This window comes from Salminus brasiliensis, chromosome 8, assembly GCF_030463535.1.
Source record: "Salminus brasiliensis chromosome 8, fSalBra1.hap2, whole genome shotgun sequence".
Classification (NCBI taxonomy): domain Eukaryota; kingdom Metazoa; phylum Chordata; class Actinopteri; order Characiformes; family Bryconidae; genus Salminus; species Salminus brasiliensis.
Genome location: NC_132885.1, coordinates 37,966,720 through 37,988,228, shown reverse-complemented (window position 1 = coordinate 37,988,228; position 21,509 = coordinate 37,966,720). Strand labels below are relative to the sequence as shown.

The 21,509-nt window shown below is 43.5% G+C and overlaps 1 protein-coding gene across 1 annotated transcript in view; it reads right to left on the bottom strand.

Annotated features, from left to right (window-relative positions):
- lypd6 (LY6/PLAUR domain containing 6) overlaps positions 1–21,509 on the bottom strand; it is a 46,797-nt gene that overhangs the window by 10,050 nt on the left and 15,238 nt on the right. Inside the window, exon 2 of the mRNA XM_072686529.1 lies at positions 1,450–1,625. Coding sequence (XP_072542630.1) covers positions 1,450–1,567 — 118 coding nt within the window. The 5' untranslated portion in view covers positions 1,568–1,625. The remainder of the gene's footprint in view (positions 1–1,449; positions 1,626–21,509) is intronic.

Sequence of the window (21,509 nt, the reverse complement as noted above, 5' to 3'; positions counted from 1 at the left end):
TCTCTGGAGCAGATAAACATGAACCTATTGGCACCATGCTGCCTAATGCCAAGCGTGGGCTAGGGGGGTATGAAGCCCCCAGCATTGAGCTGTGGAGCAGTGGAAGAACTGTGGCGCTCTTATCAATAGAAAGTGCCCGTCTGTAGGTCTGGATCTACAAGCTTTTATGCACTGCACTGCTGCCAACCGATTGGTCCTCCATGATTCTTCTAGAAAGTGGCCCCTCGCATTATTGGCCAAATGAGATTAACAACCATGACGACCCGCTGAGGGACTATAAACCCATTTCTGAAGGTCCAACCGGCGATACAGAAATATCAGCGGCTGCATGCTGATCTCAGCAGCAGGTGGGCCGAGATTTCCATGCTTATCTAGAGCAGCTGTTTCCCTCGGCCGCCGAAAGCTAAAAGATAAAAGCACTGTAAAAAGACGGCTGAATGGACTGCCAGCCTGCGAACACGTACAGTAAATGCTAATCATCTGTGTTATCCATCGAGAGGCCGAGCATTCAGCCTTTCATGTGAATTTACACCCCTTCTAATGGAGCTCGACATCCTTATGATGGTAGCATCTTGTAGAAACATCTGGAAGAGCAGAAGCTACATCTGACATCACACTGTGTAGACGTTTACAGCTCGACCAGTCAACGTGGTGTGCTCACTGCACCGTTCACATCTGGTATTAACATAGCCTAATGTAGTTGTAATGACTTTATGGACAAAATTATTGGGACGCCTACTCGATCATTGTGTCTTTTGGAGTAATTGGTTTTCCACTAGATTTTGGAGGAGCATTGCTCTGAGGATTTGATTGCATTGAGCTCCAAAAGTGTTAGTGAGGTCAGGATGTTGGATGATCACCATCTCACCTCATCTATATATATCCCCAAATCACTCCAAAAGTACTGGACGGAGCACCATACATCAACCCAGAGCCCCACAGCTCAGTGCTGGCGGGGTTTGGCATTTGGAGGCATGGTGCCAATAGGTTCATATTTATTTGCTCCAGACAGTCCTATTCTATTGGAATTGTCCTTCTCTACAGGGATTAAACAAGCTGTGTGTGTTTTTTTCACATCTGTGCACATCAGCAATGGGTGCTACTTAAAGAAGCTGAATGCACTTATTAGAAGGGTGTCCCAATTTTCCCAAGGACCCAATTATACAGCTGTTTTCATTTACAGTAACTGTAACTGGTACAACAGTGTCTGTAGACCATCACTCAAACCTGCATCCGAGAAATAAGAAAAACAGCCAAGAACAATGTGGGAACATTTGCTGCCACACCTGATCCCAGGAACAAGCAGCAGGTTGTCTGCTGGCTGCCTCTATGGAAGTGACACACCGACGTGAAACGAAACCAAACGAACGCCTTACTGGAACATCAGTTCGCTGGAAGCATATCTGTGCCCTCTAAATACGGGTTCTAGATAGAGATAAAGATACTTACTGGAGGGATGGAGGAAAATAATGTCCTTTTCTGTGAATTCCCTTGACTGGACAGTTTGCAGCCAATCAGCGATGAAAGTCAGCATTAGGACCCAGGCCACTATAGGCCAGGGTTCCATAGCTGGGAGGAGCCTCACACATGCAGCTCTGTGATTGGTCAAATCCAAAAAAAGGCACCTGTTGAAGGGAACAGAAACGCCATGGTTAGAAGACACACTACTGGCCTACACAGTCTACTCAAAGCTCTACTCTGAACTGCACTGGTAGAGCTGTAATGACCAAACTGCCCCAGCAGTAACTCCAGCAGGGTTATTTCATTTATTGGAAGATCACTGACCCCTACTTCTAATTTTGCACTCAAATGAGCTACAGAAGTCCAAGCGTTTTACTTTGGTCGCTGACGATTTGCTTTACAACACGTCTGATAACATTAGGGATGCTAACAGCAACAATAAACTAGGGATGCTAGCAATAACACTATGAATGCTAGGGGTATCATTAGGGATGCTAACAACAACAATAAACTAGGGATGCTAGCAATAACACTATGAATGCTAGGGGTATCATTAGGGATGCTAACAGCAACAATAAACTAGGGATGCTAGCAATAACACTATGAATGCTAGGGGTATCATTAGGGATGCTAACAAAAACAATAAACTAGTGATGCTAGCAATAACACTATGAATGCTAGGGGTATCATTAGGGATGCTAACAACAACAATAAACTAGGGATGCTAGCAATAACACTATGAATGCTAGGGATATCATTAGGGATGCTAGCAATAACACTATGAATGCTAGGGATATCATTAGGGATGCTAACAACAACAATAAACTAGGGATGCTAACAACAACACTATGGATGCTAGGGATATCATTAGGGATGCTATCAACAACCATAAACTAGGGATGCTAGCAATAACACTTTGAATGCTAGGGGTATCATCAGGGATGCTAACAACAACCATAAACTAGGGATGCTAGCAATAACACTATGAATGCTAGGGGTATCATTAGGGATATGTATGGTGTAGCTGCTGCCCGCATCAGATTCAAAACCCTGACTCTGGTCTACAAAGCCAAGACTGGACCAGCCAGCCCCTCCGTACTTGATAGCAATGGTCAAAAGCCGATCCGCACCAAGAGCCCTTCCAGCTTCAAGTACGGCTCGGCTCGACCCGCCATCCTTTAAGATCCACAGAAGACGAGCGTCCAGACTTTTTTCTGTCCTGCACCGAAGTGGTGGAACGAACTTCCCCTGGGGGTCCGAACGGCAGAGTCCAACACTCGCTGTCCTCAAACCCAGACTGAAGACCCTCCTCTTCCAGGGTGTGGTCTCCATACTGACTTCTGTATTTAGTGGTATCTAAGCTTAGAGGGATCTTCTGGATCCTAGTCTATGGAAACTAGCTAAGGGTAGTGAAGCACTTTTATAAGTCGCTGTCAGTGCATATTCTCAAGTTATGTTCACAGTAATGTGAAAAAGTTAGGACACCCCATTTTGACATATTTAAACATGTTGGATCTACATTTGAGCAATACTGAGAGATGGAGGTAGAATGTCTAAACTTAGAACCAGCTGCAGAACATCTTGACGCTCTTGATTGTTGAAGTGAGTGGTGAAAAAGATCACCATGGCCTTTGAGGCCTTCAGAAAGAAGGTTGTAGATGCAGAGGGATCTGGGAAGGCTGAAGACCCTCCGCTTCTGAGAATACTTGGGCGAATAGCAGAGTTGTCACCTTACTGACACCTTACTGCTTAGTAGTGTCTAAGCTTAGAGGTATCTTTGAATTATTAGTCTATTCAAACTAGCTGAGGTTTTTCTTGAGTAAATAGCAAAGCACTTTTGTGAGTCGCTCTGGAGAAGCGCGTCTGCTAAATGCCTTGAATGTAAATGTAAACTAAAATGTTCTATGTACAAAAGCTTCAGTAAGCATCATGGTATCTCACAGTGCTCTCACAGTATTGCCGATACTGTGTGTTAGTGCCAACATCGGCGCCGATACGAATACGGCAACACTACTGAATACCACCTTCCTTAGTGGTGTAAAGTGTATTACTGATGCTGCACGTCCACTGAGGAAACACAAATCCCTACATCCTCATCAAACCAATCCAGACCAGTTCTGAGAATTAGGCCACTGGTGCATGAGGATTGGGACATTGGCAGTCTGCTGATATTGTCACTGATATAATGAGGAATGTTTGGCTAACACGTAATTGCTGTAATAACATGGGCGAGTACGTCTCTCCAGTCAACTGTTAAAAGCCTGGGCTTGTTTCCGTTCTGTTTAATCCAGTGGACAGAGCGCTACGGTCACTGCTGGCGAGGCTGGTAGAGAGGAGCGGGGCCAGTCATATAAACAATACTGTCCCAGACCAAAACAATACCATGTAACAGAAAGCATTTGTGTACCAAAAATAGTTACATTCATTTTTACAGCCATTCTCCAACTTTTTCTTGTCCATTAGAATTCAACAGGCTGTTACAATGCCTTTAAGGGTGATACACAAGATATGGACAAAAGTATTGGGACAACTGTTTATGCATTGTTTCTCTTGAAATCAAGGGTATTCAAAAAGAGTGTATCCTGCTTTTGGATGTTGGACTGTCAACTGTCTTTCCTGCCCAGGGAAGAAGACTTTTTACTGGATTTTGAAAAAAAATTGTGCGAAGATTTGATTGCATTAAGCAACATGAGCGTTAGTTAGTAAGGTCAGTATGCTGGATGATACACCACCTCCCATCTCATCGCTAAATGATCCCAAAAGTATTGGATGGAGCACCACCATCCATCACTCCAGAGAACAAAGTTAGTCCAACTGCTCCACAGCTCAAAGCCGGGGCGCTTTACACCCCTCTAGCCCACACCTGGCATTAGGCCTGGTGCCAATAGGTTCCCAGTTTATCTGCTACAGGGACTAGGCAGGCTGTGTGTGTATGCATTTGCACATCTGTGTCAGCAATGGATGCAACTTTAAGTAGCTGAATGCTTTCATTAGAAGAGGCGTCCAAAAAACAACAACCCAGGCTGGAATACTTCCTATAACTCGCTAAACTGCGCACTGTAGCGCCCCTAGGACTTATTGGAGTCAGGCGTTCAGCAGGCCCTCCTGTGGGTTAGAATATAAACTTGGATCTTCATTGTGAAAGTAAGGTCTTAACCACACAGGTGTATGCAGGTGGGCCATGCCTCGAACCGTGGAGATTCCTGAGGACCTTAGGAAAAGAGTTCTCGAAGGGCACCAGGGTGGAAACGGTTACAAAACCATTGCTAAAGAGCTTGGCCTTCACCAATCCACTGTGAGGCAGATGATATACAAATGGAGCAGATACAGCACCAGTGTCAAGCCCTATTCGGACGGGATTAGTTTTACATGGGGGGGGGGGGGGGGGGGGGGGGGGTTGGGTGGAGTAATGTCATTTTACTACAGGATGTCTGTACACCGGTAAGAAATCTCGGCCTAAATGACTGAGATGGGAGTGGCTACTCCATTTACGCGCTGCCGTAACATACAGACATATGTAGGCTACAGGCTATGCTACACAATGACTTGCCTAAAGCTGGCAGGAGCGTTGCGGCTCTGACGAGTCATCTGACTCATCTTCTGCATGACTGGATGAATTACTGAATGGTGCAGAGCTTAAATCATACTTTTCTGACATATTAACTAACAAACTCTTCAACTGATGCTTTGTGTACTGTCTGATGTTGCTGCGTCACGTTTACAATAAGGCTCTGAGCTGAAGCGAGGTCCCAAACGTAACCCGAAACTACCCTAAACACTTCATTTCTTGACCTTATTTCGGTGAACAAAACAAAAAAGTGATTTATTTGAACTGACAAGTGCAGAGATGTTACCAGTTCGCAGCCAAAACAAGGCTTCTTATGCTAACTCTTCATTCCACCTTAAATAGTGCAGCTGTTACTTTGTACATTTCAACAGCTGAACCTATCTGCTGCATTATTTAAGGTGGAGCGGAAAGTGTGAGTGGGAGAACTTCAGCCTTGTTTTGGATGCTAACTGGTAAGGTCAGGCATGTTCAGGGTAGTTTAGGGTAGTTTTTGAGTTCCTCACTGCTGTAGACAGTCTGTAAATAATGACTAGAGGGCGCTCTGCTAAGACAAAACCAAGGATCGGGATGGATGTGGCTTTAAAAGCTGATAGCTGATCCATTAAAAAATGCCATGATGATGTCACTGGATCAGAACATCCCTACGTTTAGCTAAGCAGTGATTTGCCTGAAACACTGCACAGTAACCTCACCAGTTCTACAGAAATGCAGCATTACCGACAATACCTTTAAGCCTGGTGTGTTACTTGCTAAATGTAGACAGTCCATGGTAATGCTCCATGGTTATCGCCATTTCACAAGACAAATGCTAAGTCAAGCGAGAGACCCAAATAAAGGCCTAGAGGAGGGCCAGGCCCGCTCACATAGCGCCTGTGGTTTACATTAGCGGAACGAAAGCCGGGAAGGGCCGCACATTTGTCAGAAATGCTTAACTCAAGTTCCTTAAGCCTTCCTAAAGCACGGCTAGAAATAACAGGGGAGCTAGGGATCAGCTCGGGTTAGACAAATCACTTTCTAGCGCCGCTTTTTCACTCTGACTCAATTCTAGTCCACATTTGAAGGGAAAGAAGAAAAGAAAACTTCCACTCTGGCAGCTGTAGTTCTAGGATTTAGCTGAGACCGAATGACCGATCCAAAATGAAGGTGTATAACTAGCCAAAACAAGGCATTTCTAGCTGTTGTGCTTTCTTTCAGTCTGGCGAACAGTGACTAATAGACTTAGGTCTTCAGTAGAGGTCACAAATGCACTATACGTCCAAATATTTGTGGACACCCCACAAATATTTTAACGAATGCATTCAGCTACTTTAAACTAGTTTAGTCCCTGTAGAAAGGTACTGGCAATAGCAGATAAACATTAAGCCATTGGCACGGTGTCTAATGCAAGGTGTGGGCTAGAGGGGTATAAAGCTCCCCAGCATTGATGGATGATGAATGATAAATGGTCCTCCATCCAATACTTTTGGGATGAGGGGATGAGCTCTAGGGAGTTGGGGACGAGGTGGGGTGGTGACCGTCCGACGTCTTGACCTCTGTCGTTACTGAATGCAATCAAATCCTCACAGCAATGATCCAAAATCCAGTTGAAGGACTTCTTCCCTGGACAGTAGAGACAGTTACTCCAACAAAAGCAGGATAAACTCGGAAGAAACAATGAATAAGCAGGTGTCCAAATACTTTTGTCGGTATAATGTATCAAAATAGAAGAAAAAAAATCCAATGCTTGTTGTATTCAAAATCAGTGCTGCCATAACTGCTTTCCACCTTCACATTGTTGTGAAGATTTGATTGCATTCAGACACGCAAGTGTTAGTGAGGTCAGGTACTGGTACTGATGTTCACAGAGGCATCAATGAGTCCATCATCAGGCACACACTGAGTAAGAATAGTGTGTGCCTCTGAAGTTTGCTGAAGGCTTTACATGGACAAGGCCAGAAACCTTATATTAGAAACTTTTCCAAACCATTAAGCATTTGGGTGGTAGTCTCATGGTTTGGGGCTACTTAGCTCCCTTGGGTCCAGGAGGTCTTGACATTAATAAGGGATGTCAGGGTAATGAACTAAAGCTGAGGGCCTTGCCCATGCCCAAAGCATATGTGGCTTACCGGGAATATCCCATAAGACCTGTCTAATGGCTTGGAGATGTTCTCACCCTGTCAATCGTCCAGCCATCACAGTTTGGTTCTTGTCAAAGTGGATTAGATTCCTACAGTTAAGATTTTCCTGCTGCCTGACATCTCCCATCCCCTGGACAAGTGCCACTGGAACCTGATAATCAATGCTATCAGCGTTAATATTATGGCTGATTACCGCAGTAATGTTAGAGGGCTTCCTAAGGACTCTTATTGGTATTGTAGAAACCCATGTTGGACCCGACACACTATAGTATCAGCTCAGAATTGGTGCTCAGAAATAAGGGCTCTGAGAAGGCCAACTCCAACTTGATTGATTGGTGCATTTTTGATTGGAACTTGTCATTATCAATATATATACTGCTTGATCTTGTCATGTCCACCCCCCTCCCCCGTCTAGATTGCCACAGCTTGCTAGTTCCCATCAGAAGAAACAGTACACCAAGTGTGTCCTGTTCACCGTATTCACAGGAGGCGATGTGTGTGACACATGGTTTCATTTGCACTGGGCCAAAACAAAACACTTCCCTGGTTCACAGGCTGTGTATAGATGGTAGCATGCCAATGAACAGATAAGATGATGTGTGTTTGTTGCGAGTGTATGAGTGGAGCGAGGCAGAGCACTGCATTTTCTGCTTTTGTAGCTCATGAGGGTGTGTTGGCTCACCGTACTCTGGCCTTTATGCTTGTACTACTACAGTACCCACGTTAGTACTATAGCCATTAAAGGGACCCTAATACATCAAACTGTCCGTCCCTTGGTATCGTTGAATAATGAGATTTCAGTACAAGGAGATGACCAACCTGGAACCTGGAAAACAGGCCAATTCCAAAACCCCAAACCTTGAGCTGGTGAAACGGTAAATCACGACGCAGAGATCAGGAGAAAAAGGTGTTGTTGATACTGGAGAGCAGATCATCACCTCATATCAGTGGTTATGAGAATACGAGCTGCTACGATAACCAGGCCTCGTAGCAACTACACGGCATGCAATGAGGTAAAGGCCGGGGGAGCAAGCAGGCTAGAAGCTAAAAGCTAACCCTAGCTGATACTAGTTTTTAAGTAAAGCACAGCTTCCCAGCTCCGATACAACAGCTAACAGACACCTTGCTAGGTAGCCAGCACGCTAGGAGTAAAGCACAGCTTCCTAGCTTCGTAATAACAGCTAACATCAGCCTTAGCTGACCAACATCATACTAAGAGTGATGTGGGCAGGAAATGCCATCAAGGCCAATTGTGCTCTCTCTGACTCCGGCTGCTGATGGCAAGCAGCTATGACCACGTTATTCGCACCTGCGATCCTCAGATCATAGGGGCCGCTCCACTCGGAGCTCCATAAATAGGCTTGTTAAACAACCTGAGCATTTTCATTCATTCCATAAGTAACATACTATTTCGAAATCAATAAATGCACTCTATGGTATTTGACATTATTAACAACACTAGCAATTAGCTTTTTTAGGAGATCAGGATTTGGTACTTGGGCCAACATATCAAATAGGCCAACAAAGGAAACAGCAAACAAACCCAACAGTGCGCTTCAGTGTGATCTATTAATAAATGCCTGCACTCAAACAAGAATAATCCAGCCTGTAATGAAATGATCAGGGGCATGTGAAATATGTGTGGCCATATTTGAACTGTGGTATTCGGGTCTGATCTCCGCTGAAGGCCTCTTATGTTCTCCATCAGTCCACTCTGCTGAGCTGCACACAGTAAACAGCACAGTTAGTAATACACTCAGCCTAAAGGTTGCTTCTTTAGCGATCTTCAATAAAAACCTAAGGTTGCTCAGTAGACAAGGCATAGGAGTTTATTCCACTACCGGGCCTAAAGCACACACTTTACCTGCTAACAAACACTGGGCTTAGACTGTCACCCAAACCTACACAGTATATGACCCATATAACCGCAATGGTACACTATATGGACATAAGTATTGGGACACCTGCTCGTTCATTGTTTCTTCAAAATAGTTTGTCCTGCTTTTGTTGGGGTAACTGTTTCTACTGTCCAGGGAAGAAGGATTTCTACTAGATTTTTGAATAGCATTGCTGTGAGGATTTGACTGCATTCAGCGACAGCGGCGAAGTGAGGTCAGGATGTTGGATGATCAGCACCTTACCTCATCCCGACTCCCCAACTCGTCCCAAATGTACTGGATAGAACACCATCCATCATTCCAGTGAGCACGGTTCCACTGCCCCACAGTTCAATGCTGGGGGGCTTTATACCCCTTTAAACCCACCTGGCATTAGGCAGCATGGTGCCAATAGGTTCATGTTTATCTGCTCCAGAGAGTCGTATGATATTGGCAATACTTCTCTACAGGGAGTAGACATGTATTTGCACATGTGTCAGCAATAGGTGCAACGTGAAGTGTCCACAAACATTTGGACATACTGGTGTAGTTTCAAATTTGGTTTCAGGAAATGTTGATGCTGTTTACTGTCCCAAAACACACCAGGGCTCTGAAAATACTGCAGTCCCGCCCAGCCCTTAGCTCTTGTTGCAGTTTAGCTCTTGACTCCTCAGACAATACCGTGTAGCACACCACAGCCATGTTGGACTGCATTGGGTTTCCCAAAAGCGATCCTTATCTGTACTGGAGGTCCAAGGCTTCATTCAGAAAGAGACCAAAATACAAGGTGTACATTTCAATTTCCTGTTTCTTGCCTCAGGCCGGCCTGCAAGCTGGTGGTCGAGGGAGAAGGTCAACCAGTGGTTTAGCTGTGTTTGCTGGTCCCTGGGGTACACTTGCATCTATCGTGGGCCAAATTTAAGCGTCACAAGCAGAGCAAACGGTTTCTCCTCAACATTTATAGCAAGAAACATACGAAAACTCACACTTTTTTTACAATATTTTCTATTTCTTCTAAATGAATCTCTCACAGGGTTCATATCATGGAAAACCGAACTTCCATGTGACAACAAAAACCATCACATGAACATAACATTTAAACCACCTGCCTAATATTGGCTAGGTCCCCCTCGTACCACGGAAATAGCTCTGATTCATCAAGGCATGGCCTCCACAAGACCTCTGATCCTTTAAGTACTGTAAGTTGCAAGGAGGGGCCTCCAGGAGCATCAGTGAGCCTTGGCCGACTGTCAATCCACTCTGTCAATGGTTCACCGGTTGCCCTGCCTTGGAGTACTTTTGGTAGGTACTGACCACAGTATTGTGGAGATGTTCTGTTCCAGTCGTCTAGCCACCACAGTTTGGTTCTTGTCAAAGCGGCTCTTAGGCTCTAAGAGAAGAACTGACTGACCTGAAATGGTAAAAACTGGTGGGTATGCCCACCATGGTCAGCACACAAGCATAATAATATTTCAGGGCAAACCCACACCTGCCAATTCCACACAACCCTTATTGTTCAGAGGACACTATGAGAAACAACAATACCAGTCAAAAACAGCTCAAATTCCCAGCATTCCACAAACCACAGTCTGGTTAAAGTAATAATCTTGTGCAATTCCTCGCCCAGATGGGAGCATTTTGTCAGAAAGCAAATTACGTTAAGAAGGGCTTTGAGGCTTCGCGAGGAGCCGCAACGGCCTGACTTTGCCATGAACCGAGCAGCAAGCCGAGATAAAGCCCTGATAAAAGTCACTAACCAGATGAGGCCACAACCTTTTAGACTCATGGGAGAACCTTAAGTAATGCGTGAGGGTGAAAGCTTCATGTAACCAAGACAGCCCACTGACAACGGCCCATGGCTCTGGTTTCAGGGCCACAGGTGTATGTATAGTCCTCATAGAAGCATCTTGTGCAACGTTATCTCTTGCTAAGGAGCCTGACTTTCCCCACCTAGGCCTTCCCCACTGTCTGTCGTCTGCCCAGGTGAGGAACACATCAGGACCCCCGCAGCAGGTGCAGGGTGTGATGAGACCCTTCTCAAGCAAAGAGCAGGGCTATGTCTGAATGTACAGGTGGTGTGTTTCCATAATGCGGTATATGAATATTAATTACACTTCTCACCTAAACGAGAGGAGAAATGTAGGTCCTGTGGAATCTTAGGATTGTTGGAGACGTCTTGTGGTCTGCTCTTGGTCTGGCCGTGTTGTCAGTTATTTCACTTTTCACTCAATGATTTTGCAGACGGTGGAAGGACTGATTTCTGATTGTTCTGAGATCTTTTGAAAGCCCTTCCCAGATCCATCTGCATCTACAACCTTCTTTCTGAAGGCCTCAGAGTGTTCTTCGGATCTGGCCATGGTGATCTTCTTCACTACTCACTTCGACAATCAAGAGCATCAAGATGTTCTGCACCTGGTTCTAAGTTTAGACATTCTAAGCAGTAATAAATGTGGGGTGTTCTAACTTTTTCCTCACAGGAAAATGACATTTCTATTAATTACATTTTCTACCTCCATCTCTCAGTATTGCTCAAATGTAGATCCAACATGTTTAAATAAATCAAAAAAGGGGTGTCCTAACTCTTTCACATTACTGTGAACATAACTTAAGAATATGCACTGACAGCGACTTATAAAAGTGCTTCACTACCCTTAGCTAGTTTCCATAGACTAGGATCCAGAAGATCCCTCTAAGCTTAGATACTACTAAAATACAGAAGTCAGTATGGAGACCACACCCTGGAAGAGGATGGTCTTCAGTCTGCATTTGAAGACAGCGAGCGTTGGACTCGGCCGTTCGGACACCCAGGGGAAGTTAGTTCCACCACTTCGTAACGCTCGTCTTCCGTGGATTTTAAGGGGTTGCGGGTCGAGTCAAGCCGTACCTGAAGCTGGAGGGGCTCTTGGTACTGATCTGCTTTTGACCACTGCCATCAAATACTGGGGCTGGTCCAGTCTTGGCTTTGTAGACCAGCATCAGGGGGCAGCAGCTACAGGAAGCCAGTGAAGAGAGAATGCAGCAGAGGAGATGAACATTGCTGAACTTAGAAACATTGAACACAACCCGTGCTGCCATGTTCTGGATCGACTGCAGGGGCCTGATGGTGCACATAGGAAGACCAGCCAGAAGGGAGTATGTAGTCTACATACATCAATACACTTTTTTTTTCTTCAAATAAACCACGGCCAAATGATACGGAAAGTACTTAGTATTGGGAGGACAACACGAATAGTTAACCCCTTAACACTACAAAGCTTATCACACACTAAGGTGTGTTATGCACTGGCTATAGAGACTTGGTGGGGCAATTCTTTGGTAACAGAGGTTTGCAATAAAACGTTTTTAGGCTTTTCCAAGCTTTTTAAGGGGTTAAACTTGTCAATCTCGCAACTCATCTCCTTCCATAATCTAGTCTAATAACCTTCTATCAACAAAACCCACCGTCAAGCCCTAAACCGCAGTCTCTAAAAACAGTGATAATCCATGAAAACTCAATTTACATGGTTTTCATCCTAGACAGCACAGACACGAAAAGGAACCTCCTAATATAACCGCACAAACTCATTTCCGATTGAGACGTATAACCCTTAATAAATGCCACTGAAGGGCAAACCGCCAAGCTTTCCATCAAAAACCTCATGGGTGCCTGTTCTTGTCTAAAGCGCTGCCAGCCCATTTGATACGAGCAACACCTGTCATCAGAGTCTGCTCGCCCGCAAGCAGTCCTCGCATGAACATGGAAGCTGCGGTTGCTTGTTTGTGTGTGAAAGAATCTTCCCTTTTGTTGGAGGAGGATGGCGGTGTCTCAGAGCTGGTAATTACCAAACCAAACATTCCACCCTGTCCAAGTTTTACGCAACAGGCCGTAGAGCTTGAAACCCAACAGAACCTCACTGTTTCCATCAGGGTTTCATCAGGTTTGGGCGTTCTTCTCCAGTCCAGTCACCAAAATGAAACATAGATATAGAAGAAACATGTTAAGAACGAACTCTGAACTTCTGTCTAGTCAACATTATTTACACTTATGAACCTCAGGTTCCAAACTATTCAATTTGTTTGGCTTATTGTTCACAAATCTTCTCAACAATTACGTCATTTGCACCTCCCAACCCCCTCAAACACCTAGGACTTCTCCTAGCTATAGGTTATACAACATCAGGGGTCAATCCAGGCATGTTTTAACAGATCAAGTATTGGCTATTTTAAGCTCAGTCCAGTTTCGATCCTTTGTTTTTACCGTTGTTTTCTAGCAGACGCCCTCTAGTGTCCTCTATGTGGACATTAACCTCCAATCAGAGCAGAACTCCATCTTTTTGCACTATTCATTCAGTTCAATTCAATTTAATTTAATTTAATTTAATTTCATTCAAATGTATTTTTATAGGCTTTTCACAGCGAATGTTGTCACAAAGCAGCTTTACAGAGATCCGGGTCGAAGCTTCTTTTGAACAAACCAGTGGCGACAGTGGCAAGGAAAAACTCCCTCAGATCGAGAGGAACCTAGACTCAAAAGGGGGAGCTATCCTCCTCTGGTTGACATCAGATAGCACAGTAAAAATCAAAATGGGAATACAACCAAAAATAAAACTGAATTAGGGGAATATAATAAAAAAAGTTGTCATTTAAAAATGAAATAACAGGGTGGTAAATAGGATTGTTTATCCCTTACATTTATATTTAACATTTAAGGCATTTAGCAGATGCTCTTATCCAGAGCGACTTATAAAAGTGCTTTGCTATTTACTTAAGAATAACCTCAGCTAGTTTGAATAAACGAATAATTCAAAGATATCTCTAAGCCCCTTAAGCAGCCTATGGTCCGCAGACGGGCTGAAGGTATTATTGCAAACTTCTATTACCAAAGAATGGCGTGTGTGTGATAGTGTGTGATAAGCCTTAGAGTGTTAAGAGGTTAAATCACATCTGAGCATTTTTCACCCCAACCAAAGTCACACACTTTCTATTCACACATTAAACAACTTATAAAATCTCAAATTTTCAGTACAGCTATCAGTTCCGAGCTCCTTCTCCCGAGCCTTATGCATTCTTCGAGCCTCGTCTTTTTAATTGCCGCACTGAAGGGCGAGCGCTGAAACCTGAACTTCCTCTCCACGCAGCGCACGATGGCTAGAACACCCAGTCATATTGTTGGCCGACGTCCATGTCATCTCATTACTCCAGGTCAGCGTCTCGCTGGGACCCGAGGGGGCGGAGTTAAAGAGAGGCGGCGACTTGAGGCCCGCGGAGGCCCAGGTCAAAGGCCCGGGAGTTCCTCACAGAGCCCCTGCCAGGTGGGTAAGACTAGCCCAGGTCGGCAACGTGATATTCCAGGGCCGTGAAACAGCCTGTGAATGGCGGGCTCTCCCACTGGAGGGAACGAAATGTAAATCCTCTCCTGTGACTTCTCCACAAACCCGCCAGACCAGATTTCAGCAAGGTTGGAGAAGTGAAAGGGGAATGAGCGGTGCAGAGGCTTCCGCAGGCCTGCCCACCGTGGCTCTTTTCCAGTGTGCTTCAGGCAGCCATGCAGTGAAAGAAGGGAACGGGAATATTAACTTGAAGTTTGAGCAAAAGGTTAATTGTTTGGCTTTTATATATATATATATTAAATATTCACCTGAAAATCCATCAACATATAGATTAATATATATCAAATACATTATAATATTATAAGACGTATGTAAGTTCTTACATGGTGCATCACGTCAAACCGAAGCTCAACGTCAGTCTATGATTGTATGGGAAAATTGACTAAGTCCACCCCACGTTCTTGGGAATAACAGTCCAGTTTCTTCCACTTTTTCAAAGTCAATCTTTCCATGGCGTGAATACAAGTGACAAATTCAGTAAAAAAATCCACAGTTTATTATCAGTTTTATCTGTAGTCAGCATTTGGTACTAGCGTCCTTATAAGCAGGCAAATATATATATATATATAGGTAATATAGGTATAATAGGTATAATATAGGTAATAATAATAGGTAACCATTTTTCCTACATAGACGTTCAGGGGTTGCACCAAGACACATAGAATTAAATGACATCTCCATATTGAAACCCAGGTTTTTCTTACCCCCTCTGTTTTAAGTATATCTAATACATCTAATATATCTCTAATAAATGTTATTACCTATTATATTACCTATATTACCTAGTTCTAGCAACAGGTTTTTGTTCATAGTTTATTCATTTGTTCAAAGTTTATATTTATTGACTCTGCTTTATTTGACAGTCCAACACTAAAACAGATGCCGCGGTTATGTCATTATTAAATACTATGTTTTAATTTAAATTCACTTAAAACTACTTTAGTTAATTAATTACATGCAAATATCTGTGTAAATGTGGGCAAAATGACACTATACACAATAACATTTCTAAAATTAAAATGAATTCATTTTATTGAATTCATTTATTTCTAATGAAATACTTATGCATGTCAAATGTTCAAATGTTTGTGGACACCCCTTCTACTTAATGCATTCAGCTACTTTAAGTTGCACCCATTGCTCACACAGCTTGTCTAGTCCATGTAGTGAACTACTACCAATAGAATAGGATAAGTTGGGGTGGTGACCATTCGGTATCCTGACCTCACTGTGACGTTCTTGTCACTGAATGCAATCAAATCCTCACAGGAATGCTTCTCCAAAATCTAGCAGAAAGCCTTCTTCCCTGGACAGTAGAGAACGTTACTCCAACAAAAGCAGGATAAACATTTTTTTAATACCCTTGATTTAAAAAGAAGCAATAAATGAGCAGGTGTCCCAATACTTTTGTCCATACAGTGTATATCAGATCCAATTTTTTTTTCTTCTGATATTTAATCCAGGATTTTCTGCTAATATTGCCTGATATTGATACGCTTGGTATTACATTAGTGGGGCCTCTACGTCCTGTCATCCGAATCCTGTTGGGGTTATTTGGAATAGAGAGGTCACAAAATCACATGTGTGTGCTCAAACTACTTAAAGCCCACCCACTGTAGCCCCTTGTTGCGATGTCGGCACTCATCAGCACTCAAACCCGTGAAGTGTCTAAACCAAATTTGAGCCAAAAGTATGTCAAATCAATATATTTTTAGATATTATGGTTTATGGTACCAAAACTGTAGCAGAATCACCCAAACTTTAGACAGCTGAAGAAGCACACATGGGACGGACGACTGCAGCAGAACCTGAGGATCTGCATCGACACCAGAGAGGCCTAAAGTGGAGAACAATGCATTCCTGGCACGGACCCTCGCTCTCTCGTCACATGCCATATGGTGGTGAACCCGCCCCTGCTGGCTCACGGCGCAGCCGGCCAAAACCAGAGGAGTCAGGTCGGATCAGAATCACAGTCCGGCTAATTGAAACCCCACAAGCGCACACACTCTGCTCCACCGCTGTTCTTTTGAAGTGCTCCACTTCAGCTGGATAATTTCTTAATCCCCTCCTCGACCACTTGGCGCATTGGAAGATGCGAGGAATCGGCCTCGTAGCTCACAGTCAAACACAGAGAAACTTTGGGTGTGAGAACACGACAGGACCAAGAACCCGGGCTTCAGAAAGTCCTGGAGTCTGATGGGGGGATCAGACGCACTGGGAGTTAATCATGGAATGAATGGGGGGGGGGGGGGGGGGGGGGGCAAATACACTAGTAACACTTAATCAACTGCATGGAGTACCACAGCAAGCACTTGGCAGCAGATAGCAACCACCTAGCAACTCTATAGCAACCACCTGGGATACCATAGCAACCACATAGCAACCACTTAGCAACTCCATAGCAACCACCTGGGATACCATAGCAACCACACAGCAACCAACTAGCAACACAACAGCAACTGCACAGCAACGGCAAGCGTGTCAAAATAAAAGTCACTAATACAAGTGAAGCAAAAAGTACAGAATACTTTCAGACTGAAGCTAAAATCACAGTCTCACCTTTTTCTTTGGGAAAATAATGGGATTAAACGGAAAGCTGGTTTAGTTTAATAACATCCTTGGTTTTAATTTTGACAGAAAATATATAAGTTTTATTGATTTGCTGATTTTATTTCAGCAGTAAAAGTTATTAAAAGTATTAAAACAGTGACTTTTCTGAATAAGCTATTCATCTATATTGTCTTTATTGTTAGTAAGCAAATATATAAAACAACCTCAAACAAGCTCTAAATGTAAAAACTGATAAACTCATGTTCAGATTTATTTATTTGGTAATCAAGCGATTATAATAATATTCAGAATAATCGATTATTCGCTTCAATGATCCAAAGATTATTCGACTGTCAAAACAGTCGTTTTTGCAGCCCTATTGGCATCTATTGGAGTCAAATGACACACAGGAGCCAGAAGGCCGAAAGGAAACCTGGCTGCTTCGTTCTATACTTTACTACACTATGTGGAACAAACAGTGACAACTGTCTGTTCAACGTCTATGATGGGCAGCCTAGTCGTTGCTGTTGTACTGAATTTGTACTGAACAGTGCAGTACCTGGAAGATAATTTTCCAGTGCATCAAAAAACACGGAGATAAGGGTTCTTTAAGGGTTCTTTAAGGGTTCTTTAAGGGCTCTTTAAGGGCTCTTTAAGGGCTCTTTAAGGGCTCTTTAAGGGCTAGTCCAGAAACAGAGAGGGTATATTTCTCTGACACCCTAACACCATCTTCCACTAAGGAGAAAATTCGGTATCTCACGTAGAATCTGCTGATTCCTCAAAACACGGCATCGCAGAAATGGCTCGTGGGGAAGAAGGCAGGGTCATCAGACCAGAAATCTTAAAAGGTCAGGTCACATGTCCACCCGTACTCTTTTCATGAAGACGTAGAGACGAGCCCTTGACTCGCTCGCTGACACAAAGGGCACCCAGCCTTATTTGACTTTAAAAGAGTTCCTCTCGCACCCTCGCTCCCCACCCTTCCTCCCTCACCCTGCCTCAACGTTTGATCTTCTTCATATTCCCCTCCCCTCAGCGTTCCCCCACTCACTGAACTTCATGCCTCTGAAGCAGAGAATTCACCCCTTACAGCAAACCCAGGTTCAAGATTTCCTGTGTTCTGAATATTTCACTGCCTTCTCTGCTGTAGCACAACTGATCCAAGTCCAGCGATGAACGCTGATTATGCTATATTCAAAATACGTGTTATAGCTACAGTGTCACACTATGTCAACGTAATTACGTGCTAAATTACATAAGAAATTACATTTACATGTAATCATGTAGAGACACATGATAAATCAGATTGCCCTCACACATTTTATGTTAAAAAATGGCAGTGGAATTTTCCTCCTTTGTCTCCCAATTCGGGGCTGCCATGTAACCCACCCGTTCATAACTCCTCCTAGCACAAGCAAGGCTTAACACGTTTCCTATGATACATGCAAAGTCAGCCACCTCCTCTTTTCGAACTGCTGCCAATGTGGCATCGCCTGTGCTGGTCAACGTCACTTTACGAGTTATGTAGGAAGAGACAGCGCCATCTACCCACCCGGAAAGAGCATTGTAAATTGTGCTCTCTAGGGCTCCGGCTGTTAATGGCAAAGCGCCATGGCTCGGCCTGGCCATAGTGGTAGTGCATTTGACCGCCGAGCAACTTCAGATACAGCTTCATTTTCACCCTTATTTAATGAGCCACGTCATAGTTGTCATTAGGGGTGTACCGCTACGCCAAGTCAGCAACAGGCCACGCTAAGCAAACTGATTGGCATCTGACAACGGCGAGTGCAAATGACACCCAGAAGCTGGAAGACCTGAATTCTTGATTCTAATCAGGAAGAGTGTTTTTTTGGGATGGCTGGGCTTAGGTTAGCTAAAGCTTTGAATGTTCGACAAATTCTCATGATGAACCGTAAAGTCTAAACCACTGAATGCACCAAACTGTTACTGACCAAACCCATTGGTTCTCTGTGGCATGCTGCAAACAGTAAATGCCACAAAACGTGCCCATGTTTACACAACGGTGGCTAATAAGGATATTACATCCTAATGTCCAGTCAGAACCACTTACTTAACCACTCCTCACTGCCTCCAACTAGCCAATATACAATCCATTAAACCATGCTGTTTTGGTTTAGCTGGTAATAACAAGCAATTCCTCAGTAGTTGTGGGCAGGTACCCCTGACTAAAATATGCAGGTCCCCAGAACCCATGCCTTACAGTGTGAGCATACTCATTCCCGGGATAGTAAACACTGGGCGTCCTGCTGCTTCAGGCCAGAAAATGTAGCTGGAAGTTCAAGTGGCCAGCTGACCTTCCCCACTTGGGGCATCTCCTCTTTCCCCCATTGTTCTGTGAGGGGTTAAGTCCCTCTGGAGGGCACTGGCCAATCCCTTTGAAGGGTGGCTAAGATACGCCATTTTTCTGGTGCTCGGGCCAGGGTGGGGAGCATATGAGGAGGGATCATAACAAAGAGGGATAAAATATCCCAGCGGCAGCTGCAGTGAAACTGGGGACGGGAGGGTGGGACGAGGGGTTAAAACAGGACAGGCAAAGCCACGGCACTGCGAAGAAGCAAAAACAGCTAATTGAGATTTTGGAGACAAGGGATTTGCCTTCTCGCTTTCATCTTTCGGAAAAAGGACGATGCCGCCGAACAAAGCCTTTCTGCACTGCCATCGCGGACGACTGGGTGCATTTATTACAGGCAATAACGATAGCATGTTATTTTTTCAATGTAATTTTAGTTTAAAGATTTTTTTACTCTTAGCTTAAATGCAGATTCTTAAGTTTTAATACTAGGGCTGTAACAAACAGCTATTCTGAAGTTATGAAATGATTGATTATTTGGATTATGAATCAAGCATTAATGGGATGCGGTGGAGAGGTCCATTTGCACCCAAGATCCTGTACATAAAAATTCCCCCAAGCAATGGGTGCCTGTCAAGGCAGCACTGCTCAAGTGGGGAAGCCTATGACACTAGTTCCTGCCCCATGACTTCTGGCATGTCAATATATATATATATATATATATATATATATATATATATATATATATATACACTAAATATATTATATATAATATGCTCTTAAAAACAACACTTTAAAACCCCAAGAAAAACAACATGTTAAAAACGTTACCCGCCAGCAGGTCCAATTTTTAATGGTGCAGGAATTTCGACCTCATAGAAAGTTATTAAATAAATTGGTCATAAATACACTACATGGTTCCTTTGATCATGCTTAGAGAACATTTAGAGAACACGTATTTTATTTTTGAAATCAATCCATGGCCGAGAGATACATGCAGGGTGTTTTTGGGCAAAATAGTCCACATAGAAAACTTCTTACCACCCCTGTGAGGAAATCTCTGAATGCCAACCACTTGGTCTGCTGTGTAACATTTGATTTTACAGCATTTCTTCAAATTAAAGTTTCCTTTTAACTAGCTTTTACCTGATGTGGTCACCCGTTATAGTGACCCGGCAGGCCCAGGAATAGTGTGAATTTGACAGTTATGGGAGCTCCAGTGAAGTAGACTATCTGGCTATTTTGTGGTCTTGAACCTTTCACATGTCTCTGGGACAGAATGCTTCCTAATTGCTTCTATAATGGCTAGGCCATGGTTCCTGCTCTCTGAATCTCTTACTCTGGATTAAGCTGGATCTTCTGGACCTTTGCCATTCTTACCTGTTTACACACAAACAGCTGGAAACAAGGTCAAACAGGTATGTCTGAAAAAGCAGGGTCTTCGGCTGAATTCCAAAAAAGCCATCATTCCACTGCTTACGCCTCAGGAAGATAACATGCAAGGACAGAGCCAATGCCGAGTCAGCTCTTCAGAACCGTGGGTGAGGTGTGTGCACTGTGAAATGGCCTATATTGTGGAAGGCCTCTCCAAGGTTTAATAGAAGTGAGGACTAGAAGGGGTGCACTTTTGGAATCCCAAACTTTATTATTTTGTGAAACCATGAAGAGATTGGATAAATAACTACCAGAGAGAGAGAGAGAGAGAGAGAGCATCATTACACATGGAGCATAAAGGTTTTAACATGCAAGCTGTAAGGCCTGCACTTCAAAGTAGGAGAGCATGGCTCTCCTTTTGATGGTGGATGACCACGCAATTGATGGAAAACTGGGATATTTAACGTTCACTGAGAAAAAATGCTTCAAGCATTATGCAGAGTCCAGAAAGTCCCTTCAGCTTCATTACCGTGGTGAAATTTGTCTTCAAATGCAGAACTTACAGCAGAAAGGAGAAATACAAAAATTACAAGTTTCATTTATGGAATCATACCAGAGATGTCCCGAACTGGTAACAGTAGTTCTGATCAGAGGAGTTTTGGTTCCTCCCAAGGTTTCTTCCTCCAGTTTATATATATATATATATATATATATATATATATATATATATATATATATATATATATATATATATTACAGTCGCTTGGCCTTGCTTGCTGGGAATTTTTATGTTTACTTTGATCTTTTGTTTCATTAGCAATTTCTGTAAAGCCGCTTTGCGACAACGTCAGTTGTAAAATATATATATATATATATAAAAAC